Consider the following 23,362-nt stretch of genomic DNA (forward strand, 5'->3'; position numbering starts at 1 on the left):
TGTAACATGATAAGCTTTTGGTCCCGGAATTTTTTAGATGTGAGTTTTTGTTTAAAACAAATTAGGACCTAGTTGATCCTGTTTATAATTTCTAAAGTAAACTAAGCTTGATTTAAAATGAGGTATGTATATATTTGACTTAATAAAAAAAAACCCCAAAACCCAGCTTTCAACTCATCCTTATTTAAAGGCAATTTAATGCTATTTAAAAAGTAAGAAAAATAGCATTCCAACATACCCCAAAATAAGGGTGAAGTTTTTTATGGAAGCACGTAAGTATCTTTTAGTGTAGGGTCCTTGATGTCTTTATCTTTATAGTGTTTACATTTCTCAAAGTAGAGATGTTTAGTGAACTAAAGATTTTAGCAGATGGTACCCATTGCTTAAATAGTTTCACAACTAACCCCAATATTTTTTCCATTAAAAGCCTTGAAGATAATAGCCATTTATTTGTGGGAGTGATGCAGATTTTGTCATGGACAATTTACAAGTATTTTTGCCACCATTAGGGTGGTATATAGGCATTATATTTTGGGATGTGAATTAAATTGTTATATATTGGTGAATCTTTGGTCTGTCTGTACAGTAAATAATTATAGATATTGTTCATGAATTTAATTTAATATTTGTCTCATCAGATGGAATTGCCATGTGGATTGACAAATCTTGGTAACACCTGTTACATGAATGCTACAGTTCAATGTATCCGTTCTGTGCCAGAACTCAAAGATGCCCTTAAAAGGTAAGATTAAAGTTTAAAGTATAATGTTATTTTCCTTTCATGTAAGCAAAAAAATGATTTTCATCTTCTGGGAACATATGAATTATTTAATAAGTGAGGATCAGCATTTCCATCAAAGTTTGACTATTTTGGATAAATATATGCAATTTAAAAATATTAATTTCCCCCTCCCCCAATTTTAACACTTAAATTATAAATTTCAAAAATAATGTACAATTCTTGGCAATAAATATTCTGATAAAGATTAGCGTTATGTTTTATGAAGATTTGTACAATATTCTATAATAACAGCTGAGAAAAATGAGAGGAAAAAAATTGAGCAAAATCTTAATCAATGGGGTAAAATTCTTGCCTTCTAAGACCAAAAATAGGTGATTGCATGGTCATTTATTCATTGCTGTAGCCCTAATGAAGAGGGCTCAGGACAGGACTAGGACTTTATCATTATTCAGATTGTTATATTCCTTTGTTGGAGTAAAGTCCTTAACTGGACTTTTGTAAAGACCCTTTTTTTCCCCTCAACAAATTGTGATTGGTAAAATGTATGGCTCAGATGGTGTATTTATAGTCATCAGTGTTTATATAGTATTATATATCAGCTATATCAATGTATTTATTAATTATTTGACACACATGCTAATAAAGTATGTTCTTCAACTCTTGAAGTTGTTTGGTAATCACTGAATTTTAAAGGGTGTGGGAATGAGTAGATAAGACATGTCTTTAAAATGATTAGTTAGAACAGAAAAGAGAAAGGAATAAAGTAGTAGTAGTTTGTATTAATTGTTATGTGTTTCACTTCATCCTTGTAACAGAGTCTTTTTGGGATGTTAGAAAAAGGACCATAAACTGATTATGGGGAATAAGAAAGAAGATTGAACAGAAAGATATGCAGGACTCATCAGAAAAATTCCGTGACACATGGGAGAGATTAGAGTTACAGAAAATTATAATTTGCTTTCACATATATCAGGGATGTCTTTAAGTTTTTTCATGATAAAATTTGGTTGCTCATGTTGATACTTGAAAACATAAGATTAAAGTTGACTTTTCAATTAGTTTCTAAAATTTAAAAGTTTACATCTGCCAGATATCTACAGGTTATTCCTCATGTGATTCTTAAGTTTTTTATATCTGAATAATGATGTTCCAAGTGTACAGATAATAGGAAATAGTGATTAATGATTCCTAGATGTTACTGCTCTATTTGTATACATTCTACATAAAACATGATATATGTGTGTGTATTTATTTTCTTCCACAGTCTTGGGACTAACTTCACATCCCTTTACAATTATTTTAAGTTACCTTATGTTTGTTATAGCCAAAGCATTCATTGCCTAGTGTCTAGGCCACTGGTGAAAGAGCCTTTCCATACATAGCTAAACTCATGCTGGAAAAGCCAACAGTATTGTTAGGACTATACTTTGACCTTTCTAACTTGGTAGATCAGCCAGAATTTGTGCTTCTTGGGAGTGTTCTTTTTTTGTTTGTTTTTTGTTTTTGCTAGGCAGTGGGATTAAGTGACTTGCCCAAGGTCACACAAGCTAGGCACTTAAGAGTCTGAGTCCAAATTTGATCTCAGGTCCTCTTGACTCCAAGGCTAGTGCTCTATCCACCTAGCTGCTCCCATGAGGGTGATCTTTAAGAGAGAACAAGGAGTTGTCATTTCCACACCAAAAGGAAGTATTGGTAAATCCTCTATGGAGGAATTTTGAAAGGACTAGGAATGAAGTGTTTGGGATTGGAAGAGACAGAATGGGCTTTTATGTACAGTTTAAAGCAGTATTGCTTTCTCATGGTCTCAGAGGACACTTAGGTTTGTTGAAAGGAACTAAACAATTTTGTTTTCATAACATTTTTAGGTGTGTCTGTGTCTTGAGATGAAGGGACAAAAGGTACTATTGTAATCTTCATTTACAATCTCTTTCTTCCATCTTGTTACTTACATAATGCTTTGAAGGATAATGAGGCAATAAAAGAAGGAGGGGGGAGAATAGGAGGGAGGCTCAAAGTGGGCCTTTATTAATTATCTTCATATCACAATTGATCTTCAGCTAGTGACAGTACAAATTTAAAATACTGTTGTTTGTGTTTAACACTTGTCATCATTGTCTCCACAGGTATGCAGGTGCTTTGCGAGCTTCAGGGGAAATGGCCTCAGCACAGTATATCACTGCAGGTCAGTCTGGTACACATTGTAATGGGGGATTTATTTTAATACTTTATACCCTTTCTGTTGACATTGCTCATATATCTGATTTGTTTTTCAGTTATGTTAACAGATGAGATACTAGAGTCCTAGATGATACTTAGCCTTTTTAAAGTCATTCAGATTATCATGATTGGATGTGTGTTGCCTAGTTCCTAGCCCAATGTTTTCTATATTATTTTATCTGAATTTTCTTTTAGCAAGAAATAAAGTAGCATTTTGGCGTAATTACATTTGGGGAGTAAAGTATCATGATAGTACTTGTACTTGGAATAATTTACCTAGATTTGAGAAACTAGAGAATTTCCAACCATCAGATATTTTCTCATGATAGGCCCTCCACTTGCTAACAGAGCCCTGTAGGTTGTGTGTGTTTGTGTGTGTGTGTGTGTGTGTGTGTATATCAAAGCTCAACTTTTCCCTCCTTTTTGTCAAAGGTACCACCATACTTTCAGTCACCCAGGATTGTAATCTTGTTTTCATTCTGTTTTTTAGTCTTTGACAAATTTATTTATTAATTTTTTACCCAAATGATATCCATCAGGTGTCTTCTTCACTCACCCTATCATCATCCTAATTCAGACCCTCATCACCATTTGTCTGGATTTTCCAAGAGTCTCCTAATTAGGTGTTCCTAAAGATTTCTCCCCATTCCAATCCATTATTCACATAGCTATCAAATGATTTTGCTAAAGCATGCATTCAGTTCTTTTGATAATTCACTTCAAATCCTGAATAACAGGATTTGATTTACAGGAACTTTCCTGGTTTCCCTTGCTGCTAATGTCTTACATCTATACTGTGTCTGTGTTATCTACCTATTTACATGTCTTTGTCATTAGAATTAAGCTCCTTGAGGGCAGGGCTGTTTTTGTCTTTTTATCCCCAGCTCTTGCTCTCATAGGATTTAATAAATGTGTATTGACTGATTCCTTTTTGCTGCATAGAGTCTTAAGTTCAGGAGGTGGTTCTACTTTACATTAAAGTAGTAGTTCATATGTTTAAAACAAATGTCTGTGTATAGATACATATTTGTGCATGCCTATACATACAATTTTCATTTCCTATAAGTGGGCTGTTCTGCAGACCTCCCCTCCTCCTTGGGGAGATCATCAGGGCCCAGCCCCACTGCAACTCTTTACTCTCCCTCCCTGCCTCCACATTGGCTTCAGTGTTGCAGATCCTTGTACCCAGAGGGGCTTCAGTGCCTGGAGCAGAGGACCCTTGATTTGGTGTTGCACTATTGTTGCTACTGACACCCTAGCTGCAGTCACCATTCCTGCCCTAGGCTTCAGGTGTTTTGCTGCTCACCTGTAGGGGAGTCAAATTTGAGTAGGCAAATTTGTGGAAAGTGAGAATGGTTATATTTGGACATATTAAATAGTCATATGCATATTATAATCAGTAATTATACAAATATATTATATAAATGGTCTGAGTTAGAAAGTAAGATTCTGATCAGACTTAATTTTAAATTAGTTTATTCCTGGTTTTTTTTACATTCCTAAGAAAATATTTTCTTTGTTTTTAAGCCCTTAGAGATTTGTTTGATTCCATGGACAAAACTTCCTCCAGTATCCCACCTATTATTTTATTGCAGTTTTTGCATATGGCTTTCCCACAGTTTGCAGAGAAAGGTGATCAAGGACAATATCTTCAACAGGTAATTAGTGTAAGGTTATTGTGTTTTTCTCAGATAGTAATCTTTGTGAAGTCACATTACTTAAAAACAATAGGGATATGTCTTGATACTTTGATAACATTTGAGTGTGTGTGGTAAATATAAGATCTAACAAGATTCAGAAGTTGTCTCTAGCTTTTTTTCTTTAAGACCACAGATTGAAATATATATATATATATATTTTAAGTAAGAAACATCTTCTAGATAGAATATCCAGAGTTTTGCATAAGAAGCTAAGGCCACAATCACTGTCTAGTTCTTGGTCATAATCTTTATTGCATTTCCATTTATAGGATGCTAATGAGTGTTGGATACAAATGATGCGAGTCCTACAACAAAAACTGGAAGCTTTAGAAGGTGATTCTGTTATGGAGGTAATTGGATTATAGTAGTGACTATAATCTTTAATTTCTAATCTCTTTTTTCCTCAAGGCTTTTGAACAAATTGTTTTTCATCCATTTTTACATTTGAGTAAATATTTACTTCTTTTTTTTAACTCCTTGTTCAGAATGCTGCTCAAAATTTATGCCCCACATCTAATTAGCCAGTTTTTGATTCTGAGCATTTTTCACCTTTTTTTCCATTTCCATTTATGTGGTTCAGGCTTTCAAATTGATTCTTACCTGTGGTATTGCTATAGCTTCCTGGTTTCTCTGTTTTTCTAGGCTTTGCTTGTACCATTCTCATTTATTGCTAGAGTAATTTATCTAAATCACAGTTCTCATCACATCACTTCCTAGCTTCTGATCCTTCAGTTTCTTTTATGTGTGCAGAATCCAAAATGTATTTAAGTTCTCTAGAACTTTGGCCTCTACTTGTAGATAGTTCTTACATAAACTCTGATCTGCATCTAACCTACATATTGCTGGTCCTGCCCTTTCTCACTGCCATTTTGTTCACTTATAGCTACAATTCACTAGTTACTTTGCCTGTTGAAATCCTTATAATCCCTCAGTGCTTCTTCTTTTATGAGGTCTTCCTACTCCTTCTGTCAAGGATATCTCATAATACCCATTCTATTATTCTAATTTGTAATATAATTGTGTGTTTATTCTTTGCTGTCTTACCTTAAAGGGGATTTTTAGGTTTTTTTTTTTTTTTTTTTTTTTTTGCAAGGCAACCAGGGTTAAGTGGCTTGCCTAAGGCCACACAGTTAGGTAATTATTAAGTGTCTGAGGCCACATTTTGAACCCAGGTCCTCCTGACTCCAGGGCGGGTGCTTTATCCACTATGCCACCTAGCTGTCCCTGATTTTAAGGACATTCATCTTTAAAAGTCCCTGGAGTCAGGAGGACCTGAGTTCAAATCTGGCCTCAGACACTTAAGAATTACCTATCTGTGTGGCCTTAGGCAAGCCACTTAACCTGATTTGCCTTGCAAAAACAAACAAAAAAAAAGTCCATCTCTAAAGTTCTGTTCTTAAAGCATGTTTAAGTGGTTGTTTAAATGCAATGTCATACTTTTCTTTATTCAGTAAATAAGTTGAACTGATTCATCTCCTTTTTGGATTTTAATGCTTTTTCATTATAAAGTCAACTTGAGTTGGATGTAGGTAAAAACTTTCTGCAGAAAAATTACATTTAAAATTGATATTATTGAACATGGTTGCATAGGAGGAAAGTCTACTTTCTGTATACCTTATGTCAAGTAAAATAGCATATATATTTATTTGTTTATTCTTTTATTTGCAGACAGACAATGAATCACCAGCTGCAGCAGCTCAAGCACCTTCTAAAAAGAAAAGTTTAATTGATCAATTCTTTGGTGTTGAATTTGAAACTACGTATCCTTAAGAAAACTTTTGCCAAGTTTGATTTCAGAGAACAGATGAAAAACTCATAAGATAAAGAAAAAAATTAATTAGGTTTTTACTCAGAAGTTGGAAGAAGGAAGTTTTTTTGAGTTTTGCCCGATAGGGATCACAATAATAGCAATTAGCAATTTGGAAAAAACCAAATTTTTCAAGCTTGCAAAATTTTAGTAAAGCTCATTGAACAATAGTATCCCTTTAGGTCATTGTACCAAAGATCTTTGTGAAAAACCTGTTTCAGAATTAATATAAAATTGTTTGGATCAAAGTAGGTGGTAATTTGAGTTAATGGTTTTTTTTTTACAATTGTGTTTTTTTTCTTATTGATGTTTTCTTTTATTTTTCCAATTACATTTTATGAAAGCATGGGATAGGCAGGAAAAACAAGAAATTTTTAAAAAAGTGAACATATTCTGTAGTTGTTTTTTTTATCTTCATATGATATGGATAAGACTTTCAATTGAAGGAGATACTTGAAAAAAATCTTAATACCTTTGGGGGAAAAATGGATATTTGGTTTTAATATATCTGTCCCTTTTCCACTTAAAAACACTCAAACAGAACTGCCCAACTTGAGGATTGTGATTGACAAGTGCAGGTTCCTTTGTTTTTTAGCTTCTATTTTTTATTTTTATTTTTTGATTTTTTGCAAAGCAATGGTGTTAAATAACTTGCTATGGTCACACAGCCAAGTAATTATTAATTATCTGAGACTGAATTTCAACTCGGGTACTCCTGACTCCAGGGTTGGTGCTCTATCCACTGCACCACCTAGCCCCCTGTTATTTCATTTTTTTGTGTGTTTTTCATATTTTATTTTTTCCTAATTACATGTATAGGTAATTTTTAACATTCATTTTTTTGTAAGATTTTGACTTCCACACATTTTCCCTTCCCAAGACAGCAAGTGATGTGATATAGTTTATACATATATAATCATTTAGTTTTTTATTTCTTTATGGAAAGAAAGGATGCATGCTTTAATTTTATTGAAACCTTTGAAATAGTGAGAGTTATCCTTGAAGTAGTTTAAGCCCTGCCTCCACCCCTACCCCAGCTTTGTTATTATGAACATTTTAGCAACATTGTGTAGGGAAATGTATTCTCTAGAACCTTGAAAGAATTGCTTTTTTCTTTCCTTTTATTATTACAGCTTTGTATCTCAGGGAAGATGTGTAATGATTAAGATGATAAGAAGGAATTGAGATATGAACCAGATTAAGAAAGGAACATTGGATAGGACCCACAATCTTGAATTTAAAAGAATGATGGCGGGGAGGGGGCAGCTAGGTGGCACAGTGGATAGAGCACCGGCCCTGGAGTCAGGAGTACCCGGGTTCAAATCTGGCCTCAGACACTTAATAATTACCTAGCTGTGTGGCCTTGGGCAAGCCACTTAACCCCATTGCCTTGCAAAAACCTAAAAAAAACCCCCAACAAAATAAAAGAATGATGGTATCTAAATGCTGATAGTATCAATTTCAGTAATTTTTATTTGTGTAGTGGTATAACTGATTTTGGGGTGAGATATAGATTCTTTTTTTTAATTAAAAAAATTATTTATTTTGAATTTTACAGATTTCTCCCTAATCTTGCTTCTCTCCCCGCCACCACACTCCCCACAAAAGGCAGTCTGATAGTGTTTAACATTGTTTTCATGCTATACGTTGATCCAAATTGAGTGTGTTAAGAGAGAAATCAGATCCTTAAGGAAAAAATAAAGTATAAGAGATAGCAAAGTAGCATAATAAGGTAACATTTTTTTTTTATTAGAGATAAGTCTTTGATCTTTGTTCAAACTCCATAATCCTTTCTCAGGATACAGATGGTATTCTCCATCTCAGATACCCTCAAATTATCCTTGATTGTTGCACTGGTGAAATGAAAAGTCCATTAAGATTGATCAGATATAGATTCTTGTTTCAGCTGTGTGATTAATTAGCTGTGTAACTTCAGGCAAAACACTTAAAACCCCTCTGGGCTTCAGAGTCCTCATCTGGAGAAAAGACTCCATCCTCTCAGAGTGGTTGTGAGGATTGAATGAAGGTAGTGCTTTGTAAACTGAAAAAGATACATCGATGCCAATTATTTTTATTATTTGATAAGTAACAACTTAATTCAAAAAGTAATATATGATATGGACCTTAATTTGTCCCATAAAGCATGAAATGTACAGAGGCTGAAGAAGAGGAAGCCACCAAAGGAAAGGAGAACCAACTCCAACTCAGCTGTTTTATCAATCAAGAAGTCAAATACTTGTTTACAGGACTTAAGTTGGTAAGAAGAAAGATCTATGGGGGAGGGGCGGGCTTTGCAAGGCAATGGGGTTAAGTGACTTGCTCAAAGTCACACAGATAAGTAATTATTGTCTGAGGCCTGATTTTCCAGGGCCCTGATTTTCCAGGGCCAGTACTCTATCTACTGTATGCCACCTAGCTGCTCCAGAAAGATTGATCTTATGGTAACTTGGCAGGCTTCACCATACCTCATGGATTTATATAGACAGAATATTCCGCCTACCTGGGTGTGATTTTCTGATAGTTAAATGTCATCTCAGTTTCTGTTGTAAAGCAGTCCTTAGATCAGCAAAGGTTTGGGGCTCAATTTAGTTGGGGAATGAAAGTAAAATAGATGGTATTTTTCTTCATGAACAGTCTTTATAATCGTTGATTGCTTTCTTGACTGTGGACTTGGCAACAAGTAAATAATAGATGTTTAGGATAAAATATTTACAAAAACAAGCACAAGAATTTGAGACATTTAAAATAGTGAAATTTTGATAAAGATACTAGAAAATAGGCATTAATTATAAAGACATGTATCTTAGGTTGAAAAAGGTACCTTAGTACCTGTGTATGTAATTCCAACTTTTTATTTATTAAGAAATTTCTTCTAATAGCATTACTGACATTTGGTTAACTAGCCTCTGTTATAGTAAACTTTTGTTCTTTTGACAGAATCAGATATATATTAAGAGGGATTTTTTTTCCCTTTTTTTGGATAGTTCTTGTTATTTGAAAGGTTTCTTAGGTTAAGACAAACATTCTGTTCTTTCCTCTGAAGAGAGAAGTATAATGATAGTTCTTCTTGGTTCCAAGATTGACCATTTTCTTCACTTTCTGTTAGTTAATTCAGTTACTATCTTAAGTAAACATCTGTGTGTTCTGTATGAATGATTATACAAAGTTATGCTTCGAAGAATTATAGATTTGGAAAGAATTTTAATGTGAGCATCTCTTCTAGCCTCCTCTTTGAAGACTAAGGGTCAAAGGTCACACCATTTTAAAGTGGTCAAACAGGGTTGATCGTGTTTAAATACATGAAGATTTCACCAAGAATTTTTGAGTTCCTTAAATCTGGCTATCTTCACCTTCTCTTAACATCAAGATTTTCTTTGAATAGAGAAAGCAATCACACCAACCAACAGGGCAGCCTAGGGCAAGGGGTGACAGTGGGTGATGTTGGGTAGAAAACCGGAGTAGAATCAACTTTCTTTGCCTTGTGGGTTGAGAGGGTGGGGATAGGTTTTGGAGAAAGTTAAAGGTAGATTACATGCATAGGCCTCAAAAGACTTAAAATGCTGGCTAGCTATTATCACGTACCCACTATCTTCCTCAGTCACTTCAGGGCCCTTGCTGTAATGATGGATTTAAAGGTGGTGAGAAATGAAGTATAACATATTAATTGGAAAGAACAGTCAAAAAATGAAGCATAGCAAAATGGGGACTAACTTCAGGGTATTTTTGCTATTTCCTTTCTAATTTTACAATTTTAGGGAAAACAAATCTATTTGATACTTTTAGGTACCATAGATTCGTGATGATAGATTATAAGAATGATATTAATCTTAAATCAATTTAGTAAGTATACTCTTAATTTATTAAGATGTTCCTGAAAAGTTGCATAACATACTTTTTTGATGAATATAATCATTTGTTGGCAATATAATTTCAGAATTTCTGTTTTCAATTTCTTTAATTTGACAGTGATTTCCTAATGATTTAAATTTTCTACCTTTTAGTCTGTCGCCAGTGATCAGCCATTTGTGTTGTAGATAGTAATCCTTTAATTCATTTGTTTTGTAAGTTTGAGCTTTGATGTAGTTTTTTTTAGACTATATATACCAGTTATTTTTTGATTTTGGGAGAAAAAACTCCTTTCATCTATAAAATACTGTCAGAAAGCAAACCATCCCTATTCTTTAGAATACCATTTCAATGTTACTATGTTCTTTTATAGAGACTTCAGGAAGAAATTACCAAGCAGTCTCCAACATTGCAAAGAAATGCTTTGTACATAAAATCTGTGAGTATAATATTAGCTTTTGAGAGGTTTAAAAGTTTGTAATGTTGACAATTTTTCAAAGTAAGTAATTATGTTTGGAAAAATCTTTCTCACCATCAAGGAGGTAAACAGTTTGTTCTTTTAAAAAGTAAGTCTAATGCAGTTTTTTGAGATGTAATATTTCTCCTTTTTTTTCCCCAGTCTAAGATTAGCCGACTACCTGCTTACCTTACTATTCAGATGGTTCGATTTTTTTACAAAGAGAAGGAATCTGTGAATGCCAAAGTTCTTAAGGTTAGCTGATATAATAAATTATTTACATTCCTATATCACCAAGACTAATTTATCTTTGGGGGATCAAGAGGGTAAAGAACCTACCAGTAAACACACTTTCCCAGTGCGAGCAATTTCTCTTTTCCAATTCAGAATTCATAGGGAACATTTTACTTAGAGATGTGATATCTTTTGCAGATGCAAAAGTTAACAAGTTAAAAGAAAGAGAGTCGTGAGGGGATGTTTGTATCTGTTTATATATACTCACACAGACACACACACACATACATTCTACCTGCCCTTATGCCTTGGTCATTCAGCTGCCTCTCATTTTGGGAGCTTCTGATGCTGTTGTCACAATGGAAATAAGAAAGGGACCCTATTTATAATGCCAAGAGCAATGTGTTCCTGGAATAATGAATTGGAACTCATTGCATTTTTCCATAGAAACAGCATTATGTTGTATTTACTGACTTATGTTTCAGAATAATATTAGAGCTCTATTTATAAGTGTATGATGTCAATGCCTCCATAAAAGCATCTTATTCGGATGTCTTATCTTGGTTTGGAGGTGACCTTAGGTCTATGAAGATTTTGCCAGTAGAGCTCCTTTGGAAGGTCCTACCAAGCTAGGAGAAACCCATCCTGCAGGACGTCTAGTCTAAGTCTCCATCTAGTTGTGTTGAGAGGTTTATCTCCAATTAGGCTACACAATAATTTGTTGTTATTGGTTCTCCCCTTCCCCAAACTCCATAGAATCCCTTGTAGATCATGTACTGAGATATGGAGGGGTTGTGATTTGTATTAGTAAAATATACCTTCAAAAGAAAACCACACATTATTAAAAAAAAATGGGTCAAATAAATTTTTGTGAGGTTGACCCTAAGAACCTAATTCCATGAATGATATTATTTGAATAACTGAATAGTAATGATTTTGTAAAGGAAAAACTGCCCAATTTTATTTAAAAATGGGAATGATCCTTGTTGATAACCCATTTTTTAGAATATGGCTTTTGTCTTAAAGAATTTCTGGGTTGTTTAGAATACTGATTCTCTTAGATTAGATTGAGGGTATAAAATGTAAAATGATGAAATTCCTTATTTTAGCAGGACAGAACTTATTTACTCTTTTGACTACTAGAAAATAAAATTACAAAGCAAAAAATTCATTCTTATGTTATTTTTCCACAAATGATTTTCATATTATTTGTTTTATTTAAACTCTCAAAAGTGTGAATTCGAAAAATTTTGGTAAAGGTGAACTCATTTTAAAAACTTTTTTCCCTTTAATCTTCTAAAGGATATTTCAATTGATTTTTTTTCCCATCAATTTTTACAATGTCTACTCTATGCCCTCTCCCCACTCCCCCCTTTTCTTTTTTTTAAAGGATGTTAAATTTCCTCTTATGTTGGATGTATATGAACTATGTACACCAGAACTTCAAGAAAAAATGGTCTCCTTTCGGTCAAAATTCAAGGATCTAGAAGACAAAAAAGTAAATCAACAGCCAAAGACAGTAGGTTTATTCTGACAATTTTTCGATAACTAGTTTAATATTTAAAATTCAGAGGCAGCAGCCAGTAGTTACTTTTAATGACATTCGGAGCCTAATCTTAACTTACAAGTCATTATACTTACAATCTAATTTGGTAAATATATCTAACCCTATAGGTCTTTAAAGTTTTTTTTAACATTCTTAAAAGGACTTATAAATCTTTTATTTAGTCATGAGGTATACTCCATTCTTTATAAGTACAATGTGCTTCATGTTTTTGTTTTTTAAATTCCCATTCTATTTGCAGTTCATAATTTATGTCTCCTTTCTTCTGAGGTTCTCAAAGCACTTCACAGAAACTCACTTAGTCCTTTCAACATGCCTGTAAAATAGGTATGTTATGTTGTTTTTCCTTATACAGTTTAGGAGTATCTCCATTTTAACAGATGGAAATAAACTTTGAAACTTGATTCACCCAAGACCACTGAGCTCCATTTACTGGAATGTCCTATCTCTAAAATCATATTATTATAAGACTGATTTTTATAACATGGGCCTTTTTTCTTGGTATATCTATTGTATAGATATCTCTATATGTTGTAACTATGTTTTGTTGTAATTTTTATATGATGAAAATATACTTAAACTTAAGTCTCTTAAAGGTAGTATCATATTCCAATCAAACTAAATCAAATTATCTAGGTTAACAACTTTTCTTTCTTGGAATCTAAAAGACTATTATTCCATGGACATCTCCTTCACTGTCTTAACCCCAGCTAGTTTCAAAGAAAATTATAAACAGTTCTAAATTTCAGTTTAACTATTGAATTTTGTTTTTGTTCCTCTCATTTATTGGGACATGTTCCTCACCCTACCCCCAGTTGCGTATAAGTAAATATGCTGTGCTTCTTTCAGTATAAATACAGTATATTTGAGTTTCCTACATCCAACCAGTAGCCATTGCTATGAGTTAACATATTAAGTGCTTTGAGTTCTTAGATGAAAGGTATGAGAAGTAGTTTAAGTACATTTGGTACATATGTTTCCTTTACTAAGGGGATTTATTTTTACTGCTTAAAGGAGAGCTTAGGTTTGAGGGAAGATAATTTTATCTTTATTTGTTCTGTGTAAAAATAACCAAACAAACTGTCCTATTCCATTTTCCAAAAAATACTAGTGGTATTCATTGAACTATGGTTTCCCACTCCCTTAGATGGTTTATTGCTACATATAAGTTTCCTTCCATTCTAGACCACTGGTTGTTTTATTTATTATCATATAGAGATATGTAGATTTATATTTATATTTAGTATTTGAGAATAATTGGAATTTATGGTTCAGAATTACAATCTTTTTTTTTTTTACAGACTAACAAAAGTGGTGGTGCACAGAAAGAAGTTAAATATGAGCCATTTTCTTTTCCTGATGGTAAGAGAAAATTTTTTCCTGATTGCTTAAGATCTGTATTTGCAAATAAAAATACTTGTCAACCACCAAATATGGTCAACCACCTAGACTAACCTTGCTTTATGCTTGCTAATATTTCCCAACATGGATTCTGCATTGCAGTTAAGCAAGTCTCCTTTCCTTCCCCCATATTATGTATATTTTCCATGTTTATTGATATTAACAGTCTAAGGTCAGGGGACATCTCTTTTCCCTTCCTCTTATATCCTCAGCACCTTTTGTATGTCTCATATAAATGCATTTCCGTGTCATTGTTTTGTTGGTAGTGGCATAACCCTCACAGAGTATGTTGCATCAAATGAGATAGCTTGCAAAGTGATTTGCAAATCTTGAAGTATTATGGAAATGTAAGCTATTATACCATTTCTAATGTACTGTAAACTCTATGAAGGAAGATCTTACTTCTTAAACTTTGTATCTCCCTCTAGCTTCTATCACAGTGCTTTTGTACCTTGTAAAAATCTTAAATTTAGCAGACATTGTTTGAATTTTTGTTAGCCAGTTTTTATCTTTCCTTTTGTTTTAAGGCCTCTTTTCTTGGTTAATATGCCCACCACTGTGCCTGCTTCCATTTTGGTGATCTATACCAGTGATGTTAAGACAAGTGAATTGTGGGTGCCATGTGACTCAAAAGTTTCAAGTATGACCTGAACCAGATTAAAATGTAATTTGGGAAGTAATAAGTGACCTGCAGGAATTCTTATGTATAGTTTGGTCCCTGTTTCTTTTTGAGATCAACAACATTGGTCTGCTCAGTTCTCCATTGCTTTCCATCAAAATGTTGCTGCTGCTATTGCTGGTGGTGATACCCTGAATACTTTACAATTATTTCATTTGATCCTCATAAATATGCTGGAAGGTAGATTGCTAGTATTATCCTCATTTTACAGATAAGGAAACTGAGGCAGAGAGAATTTAAGTGACTTGCCAGGGCTCACATACTTATGTGATTGGATTTACCTCATGTCTTCAGTTCCAACACTGTTTAGTGGGCCATGTTAATTTCTTCATACATTAATTTACTTTGCCTTCCTTATGGATACACTTTTTCTTTTTCAGATATTGGCTCTAATAACTGTGGTTATTACGATTTACAAGCAGTGCTAACACATCAGGGAAGGTCTAGTTCCTCTGGCCATTATGTATCATGGGTTAAAAGGAAACAAGGTAAAAACTGTAAAATATTTTTTAGAATCTCTATTTTCAGTGCCTTTATTTATTTGTTCATTTATTTAAGGCAATGGGTCTTGTCCAAAGTCACACAGCTAGACAATTATTAAGTGGGTCAAATTTGAACTCGGGTCCTCCTGACTTCAGGACTGGTGCTCTTTCCACTGCACCACCTAGCTGTCTCTCAGTGCCTTGATTTTTTTTTTTTTTTTAGATTTTATTTATTTTGAGTTTTACACTTTTCCCCCATTCTTGCTTCCCTCCTTCCACCCCCTACAGAAGGCAGTCTGTTAGCCTTTACATTGTTTCCATGGTGTACATTGATCTAATTTGAAAGTGATGACAGGAATCATATCCTTAAGGAAGAAAAGTAAAGTATAAGAGATAGCAAAATTACATAAGGTTTTTTTTTTGGTTTTGTTTTCTAATTTGAAGGTAGTAGTCCTTGGTCTTTGTTCAAAGTCCATAATTCTTTCTCTGGATACAGATGGTATTCTCCATTGCAGATAGCCCCAAATTGTCCCTGGTTGTTGCACTGATGGAATGAGCAAGGCCATTAAGGTTGATCATCACCCCCATGTTGCTGTTAGGATATGCAGTGTTTTTCTGGTTCTGCTCATCTCCTCAGCATCAGTTCATGCAAATCCCTCCAGGCTTCCCTGAAATCCCATCCCTTCTGGTTTCTAATAGAACAATAGTGTTCCATGACATACATATACCAGTTTGCTAAGCCATTCCCCAACTGAAGGACATTTACTTGATTTCCAATTCTTTGCCACCACAAACAGGGCTGCTATGAATAAAAGTGATATTTTTACCCTTTTTCATCATCTCTTCAGGGTATAGACCCAGTAGGGGTCAAAGGGTATATAGTGTCTTGATTTTTGAAAGAACTTTTATATTTATAATCTTACCTCTTATCTCTTTTGTTTAGATGAATGGATTAAGTTTGATGATGATAAAGTCAGCATTGTGACACCAGAAGATATCTTGCGGTTATCTGGTGGTGGAGATTGGCACATAGCTTATGTTCTATTATATGGGCCTCGCAGAGTTGAAGTAATTGAAGAAGAACCTTCACAATAATCTTCATCTTAGCTATCTCTGACTAGGTGTGGAATAAATGTTAATTGATCATTTCTAAACCCCAGAGCTATAGAGAAATTTTAGGTGGTTCTACATGGTTTCCCCTCATGTGGAGCCAAGAGGGTGAAATCAGACTTGAAATTTGTTCCATGTATTAACAAAACTTAAAACAGGATACACAAAAGAGTTCATCTTTGGACTCCGTTGCCCCTGTATAAAAGTAGCAAGCAGGACAACTTTTTTTTAAAAAGGCTTATTTCTTCTTTAAAAAAAAATTTAAATGGAAATGCCTTTCAACCAATACATTCTGCCCTAGTGTTTCTCTGCCTTTTCCAGCCCAAGATTGAGCAATCAGATATTTATTGCACACCTATTATTCCATCATTTGTTGTTATTCTTGCATGGTTCTGACCACCATTCAATAGCTGCCCATCCTTTTGCCTTATCTAACAAAGTTTTGCCAGAAGGTGGAAGGGAGAATGTTGCCCTTGTTGTGTAACTCAGTGCTGCTGCCCATGGCCTTTGGAAACATGGCTACAATCAAGTATTTGTCCAGCCTGACCTGCTGACTCAGTCTGTTCTGTTGCTGGCATTTCATGACTTCAAAATAAATTGTGATCAATAACAGTACATATGATTATAGTGTCTTCTTAGTATGGTGCTACATATTCTTATTGCTGTTCATCAGTTATTAAGCTCTTAAACAGTTTTTTAATTTTATTTTGTTCTCTTAAAAAGGCTTTTCAGTGATTAATCGCTTAAAAAAATTTTCTTTAGGCCCAGTGAGCCGATTCCTATTTTTTTTGCATTACTAGTCTTGCCTAAATGTAATGTCATTCACAAGCTACATTTCCCTCAAATATTTCTTCATGCTAAGTTCATAACTATACTGGAACATTGCCCTAGCCCTAACTGGAAGTTATTCCCCTTCTTAGTGGATTACTTGGGTGGTGAGGGATTTTACTTAATACTTAAGTTGGGAATCAGTCATAAATGAGGGCAGGAATAAGATCTCAACCAGTTAAGTTTTCATCTACCTCCATTGCTACAAAAATTCCTTATGACTTGAGTTCAAATTTGGCCTCAGATACTATGTTGGAGACAGACATAGAATTAAAAAAAAAAATTACCTTACCTCAAGACATTAGTTATAACAAAATTATAATGCTATTGGAGTAATAAAGTAACAAGGGATCGTCCAGAAGATTTCTACATTACCATTAGTGCCTTTATGCTGTCATGAAAGCCGGAAGCTTTCAGATGTTACCTACTGATGCCTTCAATTTGAACATTTTTGGGGAACCATATTGATAGAGTCAGTTACTTTTAGAGGAAACTGAATCGAAGTGTGTTTACAGAATAACCTGAGTAGCACATTCCAGTGAGGATGGTCACTCAAGAAACCAGTCTAACTTGTACATAATTAAAAGAATCTCATAACCTGTTAACACTGTCTGGCAATTGTAGCTTTTGAATTTTACCACTGAAAATGTGGTCTTAAGGTTCATCCCTTAAAAAATACTATTATCTATGGCTACTTCCCTGCATCAGGAGATCATATTCTCTACACACACTTTGTAGGTATGATTATCCAGTTAACAGATAAATTATAATTATGCTAATTATAGTTTCTCTATTTGGGGGGAATTCAGAGAGGCAGTGGACTGTTATTGCTGTCCTTAAAGCACTAATCAACTGTACACAAATGTTATAAAAATGTTTATTGTTTACCAAAACAAGTGGATCTCTTATCAAATGCTGCTTGGTAACAAAATCGCATCACAGTTTTAATTAAAAAAATATAATAAGAAATAAGTTAACTACTTGTTTCAGTGTCATTAGTTAGACTTTCTGCAAGGTCATTTAATCCAGATTTACTTAATGCATTAATAAGATTCTCAGGTGTTGCATGTATTCCCTCTTGATCCTGCCAAGCAACTAGCAACTGCTTAGCTCTCATCTTCACATCCTCACTGTCACACTCAATCTGTCTTATATCACAGTCTTTCATTTCTAAGTACGGAGCCAATATTTTCCACTGTTCTCCCAACTTCTGAGCAAACAGTTCTATTTGGTCCCCTGTTACTGGTTTGTCAAGTCGAACATCAGGACCTAAAAAAAAAAACAACAACAAAAAACAAAAATTATACAATCTCTTTTTTAAGGGGATGCTGTATTCTCATCCTTTCTCTGTACTCAAGATAACAGTAATGTCATACAGTAATTTGTATTAGTCTCTAGCAGAAAGCAGGAGGTAGGACTGATATACAGCAGGAAAGATGCCACCATTCTTTTTAGCCGAAACTGAACTGTAACAAATTCTTAGACATTACAGCAATTACAGATATGGTATTAATCCAAACTGGACTCCTCTTGTGAAAATTAATTCAAGTTTCCGTTAAATCAGTGAGTTTCTTTTCCTTTTCTAAATCCCGAATAGAAAGTAGAAAGAAATCATTTCTATTTTTAACATGTAAATTTTTTAACCTTTACTTATGACAAACATTAAAAACATCTAAAAATTAATTTCAACAAATGTACTTATTTTGATTTAGTAAATAAAACTTCAATTCATTTGGAATATTTTTATTTATTTTTTTTTTTACTAAAAGAAATAAGGATATATAAACCTGATCAGAAGCACCAAATTCAATGATAGGATTTTGAATAGATGAGAAATCAAAGTATGAAAGGACAGACTTACTCTCATTATTTTCCTTCAGTAAAGCATCATTATCTTCCTCATCTTCATCTTCACCTGTTTTTATTTCTTCAGAAGGAGGCTAAAATTTTTTAAAAAGTAATCCTTTTAAAGATTTTTTTTATAGACAAAATCCACAGAGATTTGGAAGCAGTAAATAAATATGGTAGTTGGAAAATTAGAATGCAAGGTCTTTACTGCCCAGTAAAATAAGTCCTTTGGGAAAAACTGGACAAAAATAAGTAGACCAAGTGGATTTTAAGGCAGTGTATAAGCAAAATCACTTCAAGTTATTAGAGCTGGATGAAGTTAATCCTTATAAAGAGTACCCAAAGAACTGGCAAATGTGAGTTAGTTACCCACCCCTAAAAGACGATCATTTGAAAAATCTCACTGAATTTTATACTGTCTTGGTCAGACCACATCTGCAGCACTGGTTAATCCTGAATCCCACATGCTAAGCAGGAAAAACAAGAGGGTGGGTGAAATGGCTTTAAGGAAGCAGTTCAAAGATATGTGAATTTTTATTCAGGTTCTCATTTATTTGGGATCTTCAAGAAAAAGCTGAATGACAGACCACCAGATACTTCTGAAAGTGGTTCAGTCCATTTTGCTCTAATCTAATCATTCAAGAAAAATTTCTCCATCTGTATTTCCACCCTCAGTGATTGGAAGCTTTGTCCTCTGGAGCTAAGTATAGCTTTCTTCGACAAGTGCCCTTTCAAATCCCTGAGACAGTTTTCATGTCCTCAACAGTAGGAACATTTGATCATTTGTTCTATTCATCCCCAATACGAAGCTAAACTCATGTTTGCTCTTCCAGGATGATTGTTGAGAACAATGTACACTTTTTCCTATTGCTTTGTATTCTCAGTATTTATCAGTGTCTGGCAGGTACTAGGTACTTAATAAATTTTGAATGATAGGATAGCAAAGGTAAATGAAGCATATGGATGTTGCCTAGTCATCTGAATCAATGCTGAAGTACAACAAAGTTGATATGTAACCCAACATTTGAGAAACCTTAAAAGAAATTTTGAGAACTTTGCAATAACTATATAAAAACATTCATACGAGTTGTCACTATTTTATGTACACATAAAGTATTAGGCCATTAACACATGGAGATGGTCTTAAGTGAAAGAAGCACTGGAGAACTTTGCAATAACTATATAAAAACATTCATACGAGTTGTCATTATTTTATGTACACATAAAGTACTGGGCCCTTAACACATGGAGTGGTCTTAAGTGAAAGAAGCACTGGAGAACTTTGCAATAACTATATAAAAACATTCATATGAATTGTCACTATTTTATGTACACATAAAGTATTGGGCCCTTAACACATGGAGGTGGTCTTAAGTGAAAGAAGCACTGGAGAACTTTGCAATAACTATATAAAAACATTCATATGAGTTGTCACTATTTTATGTACACATAAAGTATTGGGCCCTTAACACATGGAGGTGGTCTTAAGTGAAAGAAGGATTGCAGTCTGTTGCTGGAGGTAGAACCCATATGGATTGAGTCACAGATCCTTCAAACAGACCTTTACTACAAATTTAACACTTGAAGGATAATGAAAAAAAGTACTTACTGGTAACTCCTTGGCTAGTTTTATAACCATGTTTTCTAAATATTCTGGTAAACTTTTAAACTGCTGATTGGTTGGCTGGAAGAAGTGGGGACTGCGACGTGCTAACAGTCTTAGAGCCCTCCATCCATAATTGGAATTGTTTACAGCCCTATAAAAATAAAAATAGATGATTTTTTTTTTGTCATTCATGGCTAAAATACATCAAACATTCATTAATGGTCTTAATGTCAGAGCTGAAATACTGCTCTATATCATAATCTTGTCTAACCCCAAAACACAAAATCTATAGTCTATATTAATATCCCAATTGATAAGAACAGAAATCTAGTTTTAATTTAATACCTGGGTACTACTGCAACTACCTTAGTTACAAGCTGGAGTCTCCTCTGGGCAAAAGTCACCAAAGCTCTTCAACTGTCTTTCAGACATCTTGAACCAGATGTCCAGTAAACATCTCTAATTCAAAATGTCCAAAACCAATTCATCATCTTAGCTCTTCCCCCTCCCCCATTCCTACCCTCTCTATTATTGTCACGGTCTTCAAGAATGAAGGACAAACATCAGTCTGCTGGTGGAGCTGCCAGCCTCAACATTTTCATCTACATTCAGCTGTCAGCAACTTTCTCAAAGCATAATTCTGACAATGTCAACCCACTCTCACCACCTCCCCAACTTCAGTGGTTCTCTGTGGCCTTAAGAATCACATTAAACTGCTGTTTGGCACTTGAAGCCTTTTATAACCTAGCCCACTCTCCCTTTCCAGTCTTTCTTATAGCTTGATGGATGAAGTCAATTTCATTTTTTTTTAAGTTTTTGTAAGGCAGTGACTTGCCCAAAGTCACACAGCTAAGTAATTATGTGTTTCAAACTGGATTTGAACTCAGGTCCTCCTGATTCCAGGGCTGGTGCTCTATCCACTGCGCTACCTAGCTGCCCCCTATCCTTCATTATTTTTGTTTAGGTTTTTTTTTCTCCAAGGCAATGTGGTTAAGTGGCTTGCCCCAGGCCACATAGCTAGGTAATTTGTCTGAGGTGGATTTGAACTCAGGTACTCCTGACTCCAGGGCCAGCGCTCTATCCACTGTGCCACCTAGCCACCCCTTATCCTTCATTCTTGAAGAATACCATGACATCAAGGAGGTATTGCTATTACAAGCACATGAATTGGATTTGAGTGGGGGGGGAGGGGGGTGGACTAAATCACCAGCCTCACTGTCTTCTCCAGAATCATCTGGGTCCAGTGGCCAGATAGGAACCATGATGACTGGATGTTGGGTAATTATGGTTTAAGTGACTTGCCCAAGGTCACATAGCTAGTAAATATCAAGTGCCTAGGCAGCATTCAAACTCCTGTCCTGACTCTAAGACCAATGCTTTATCCACTGCATCACTATATTAGTCCCTGACAGAATACTCTTCTATCCAGTGACATTGGCTCTCTCTGCTGTTTCAGGAGCAATATACTCCCTCTCTTGTTCAGGGCATTCTCTCTGGCTTCCTCTCATGCCTAGAATTGCTTCCCCTCCTCCACTCTGACCACTGATCTCCCTGGCTTCCTTTAAAATTCCAACCTTTTACTGGAAGCCTCCCTTGTCCCCTCTTAATTTTAGTGCTAGTTTTCTAATGTTAATTATTTACAATTTGTTCTGTACATATTTGTTTGTATTTTGTCTCCTTCATTAGACCGTAAGCTCTTTTTTCATGCCTAACACCTATTATAGTAGGCACTCAATGCTTAATGCTACATCAGAGAAAACAGTTTTATACACAAGAGTGTTTCTGAAACATGGTGAGGTGCGGCAGCAGAGAAAAAAAATCAATTATCTATAGCTGTATGACCTTGGGCAAGTCATTTAACCCCACTTGCCTTGCAATAAAAAAAAATCTGAAGTACATGAAAAGCCTAATATTTATGTGGCAACTCTATTTTTTTCTAAATGAATTCTCTAAAACCATATCAATTTCTATATCAACTTACCTATTTCTATTTACTTACCCTCAATGAGCATCCCAATGAAAATGAATTATTTTAATGCTCATCTTATCAATTCTAGATTTATCTTATTGTGTAATGCTACTATTATAGTAATATTAACAAAGATTTAAATTAAAATCTGTTAACAATGATTCAAATGTCTAAAAAGACTCAAGTACCAAGTACAAGGAGAGTGATTTTGCTACTATGCTATCTTGATCGGGTATCACAAGAAGTATTATGTTCAGTTCTGCATGCCACATTAATTTTAAAGAAGGACAAGGGAGGAGTCTGAAGGCTGATCTTGACTTGGTAACTTGACAGTTTTCTCCTGATATCTGATATTGTTTACTCCCAGAGGACAGACTTAGGAGTACTTGATAGAAGATCTATAGAGGCAGGTTTCCATTAAATTAAAAACAACACTCCTAAGCCTTCCTAACAATACTTAGAGCTGGGGCAGCTGGGGGGTACAGTAGATAGAACACCAGCCCTGGAGTCAGGAGGACCTGATTCAAAATGGGCTTAAATACTTAATAATTACTTAGCAGTATGACCTTGGGTCAGTCACTTAATCCCATTGCTTTGCAAACAAACAAAGACAATAGAGCTGTACTAGGAGGAAATGAACTTCTTGTAAGGTAGTGAGTTTCCTATCATCTGGAGTCTTCAAGTGAAGGTTATGTAATAACTGTTCGAACATGTCATGAAGGTATTTCTGTTAAAAGTTTGAACTATGTCCTGGTAGGCCTCTAATGATCCTATTATTTCTGAGATTCACTCCTCTGTTCAAAAATTTTCCCTCCTGCCAATAGGAGAAAATAGACATTTTTCTTATATTTAGAGTTTTTCACAACCGGCTC

General features: G+C 34.6%; 2 protein-coding genes across 6 annotated transcripts in view; one reads left to right on the forward strand and one right to left on the reverse strand.

The window, feature by feature from the left end:
* USP14 (ubiquitin specific peptidase 14) overlaps positions 1 to 16,854 on the forward strand; it is a 37,587-nt gene extending 20,733 nt beyond the window's left edge. For all 3 annotated transcript variants that reach the window (XM_074202014.1, XM_074202017.1, XM_074202015.1), the window contains 12 exons: positions 639 to 742; positions 2,866 to 2,924; positions 4,487 to 4,617; positions 4,929 to 5,009; positions 6,328 to 6,419; positions 8,609 to 8,723; positions 10,686 to 10,751; positions 10,932 to 11,024; positions 12,394 to 12,522; positions 13,869 to 13,929; positions 15,028 to 15,135; positions 16,073 to 16,854. In XM_074202014.1, the coding sequence (XP_074058115.1) occupies positions 639 to 742; positions 2,866 to 2,924; positions 4,487 to 4,617; positions 4,929 to 5,009; positions 6,328 to 6,419; positions 8,609 to 8,723; positions 10,686 to 10,751; positions 10,932 to 11,024; positions 12,394 to 12,522; positions 13,869 to 13,929; positions 15,028 to 15,135; positions 16,073 to 16,224 (1,191 nt within the window). In that variant the 3' untranslated portion in view covers positions 16,225 to 16,854. The remainder of the gene's footprint in view (positions 1 to 638; positions 743 to 2,865; positions 2,925 to 4,486; positions 4,618 to 4,928; positions 5,010 to 6,327; positions 6,420 to 8,608; positions 8,724 to 10,685; positions 10,752 to 10,931; positions 11,025 to 12,393; positions 12,523 to 13,868; positions 13,930 to 15,027; positions 15,136 to 16,072) is intronic.
* A 1,076-nt stretch (positions 16,855 to 17,930) lies between these two features.
* THOC1 (THO complex subunit 1) overlaps positions 17,931 to 23,362 on the reverse strand; it is a 69,728-nt gene continuing 64,296 nt past the window's right edge. For 2 of the 3 annotated variants that reach the window (XM_074202011.1, XM_074202012.1), the window contains exons 19-21: positions 20,525 to 20,672; positions 18,929 to 19,007; positions 17,931 to 18,336 (exon numbers count right to left, since the gene is read on the reverse strand). In XM_074202011.1, the coding sequence (XP_074058112.1) occupies positions 18,041 to 18,336; positions 18,929 to 19,007; positions 20,525 to 20,672 (523 nt within the window). In that variant the 3' untranslated portion in view covers positions 17,931 to 18,040. The remainder of the gene's footprint in view (positions 18,337 to 18,928; positions 19,008 to 20,524; positions 20,673 to 23,362) is intronic. The other variant, XM_074202013.1, reaches the window with a different exon arrangement.

This window comes from Macrotis lagotis, chromosome X (assembly GCF_037893015.1).
Source record: "Macrotis lagotis isolate mMagLag1 chromosome X, bilby.v1.9.chrom.fasta, whole genome shotgun sequence".
Lineage (NCBI taxonomy): Eukaryota > Metazoa > Chordata > Mammalia > Peramelemorphia > Peramelidae > Macrotis > Macrotis lagotis.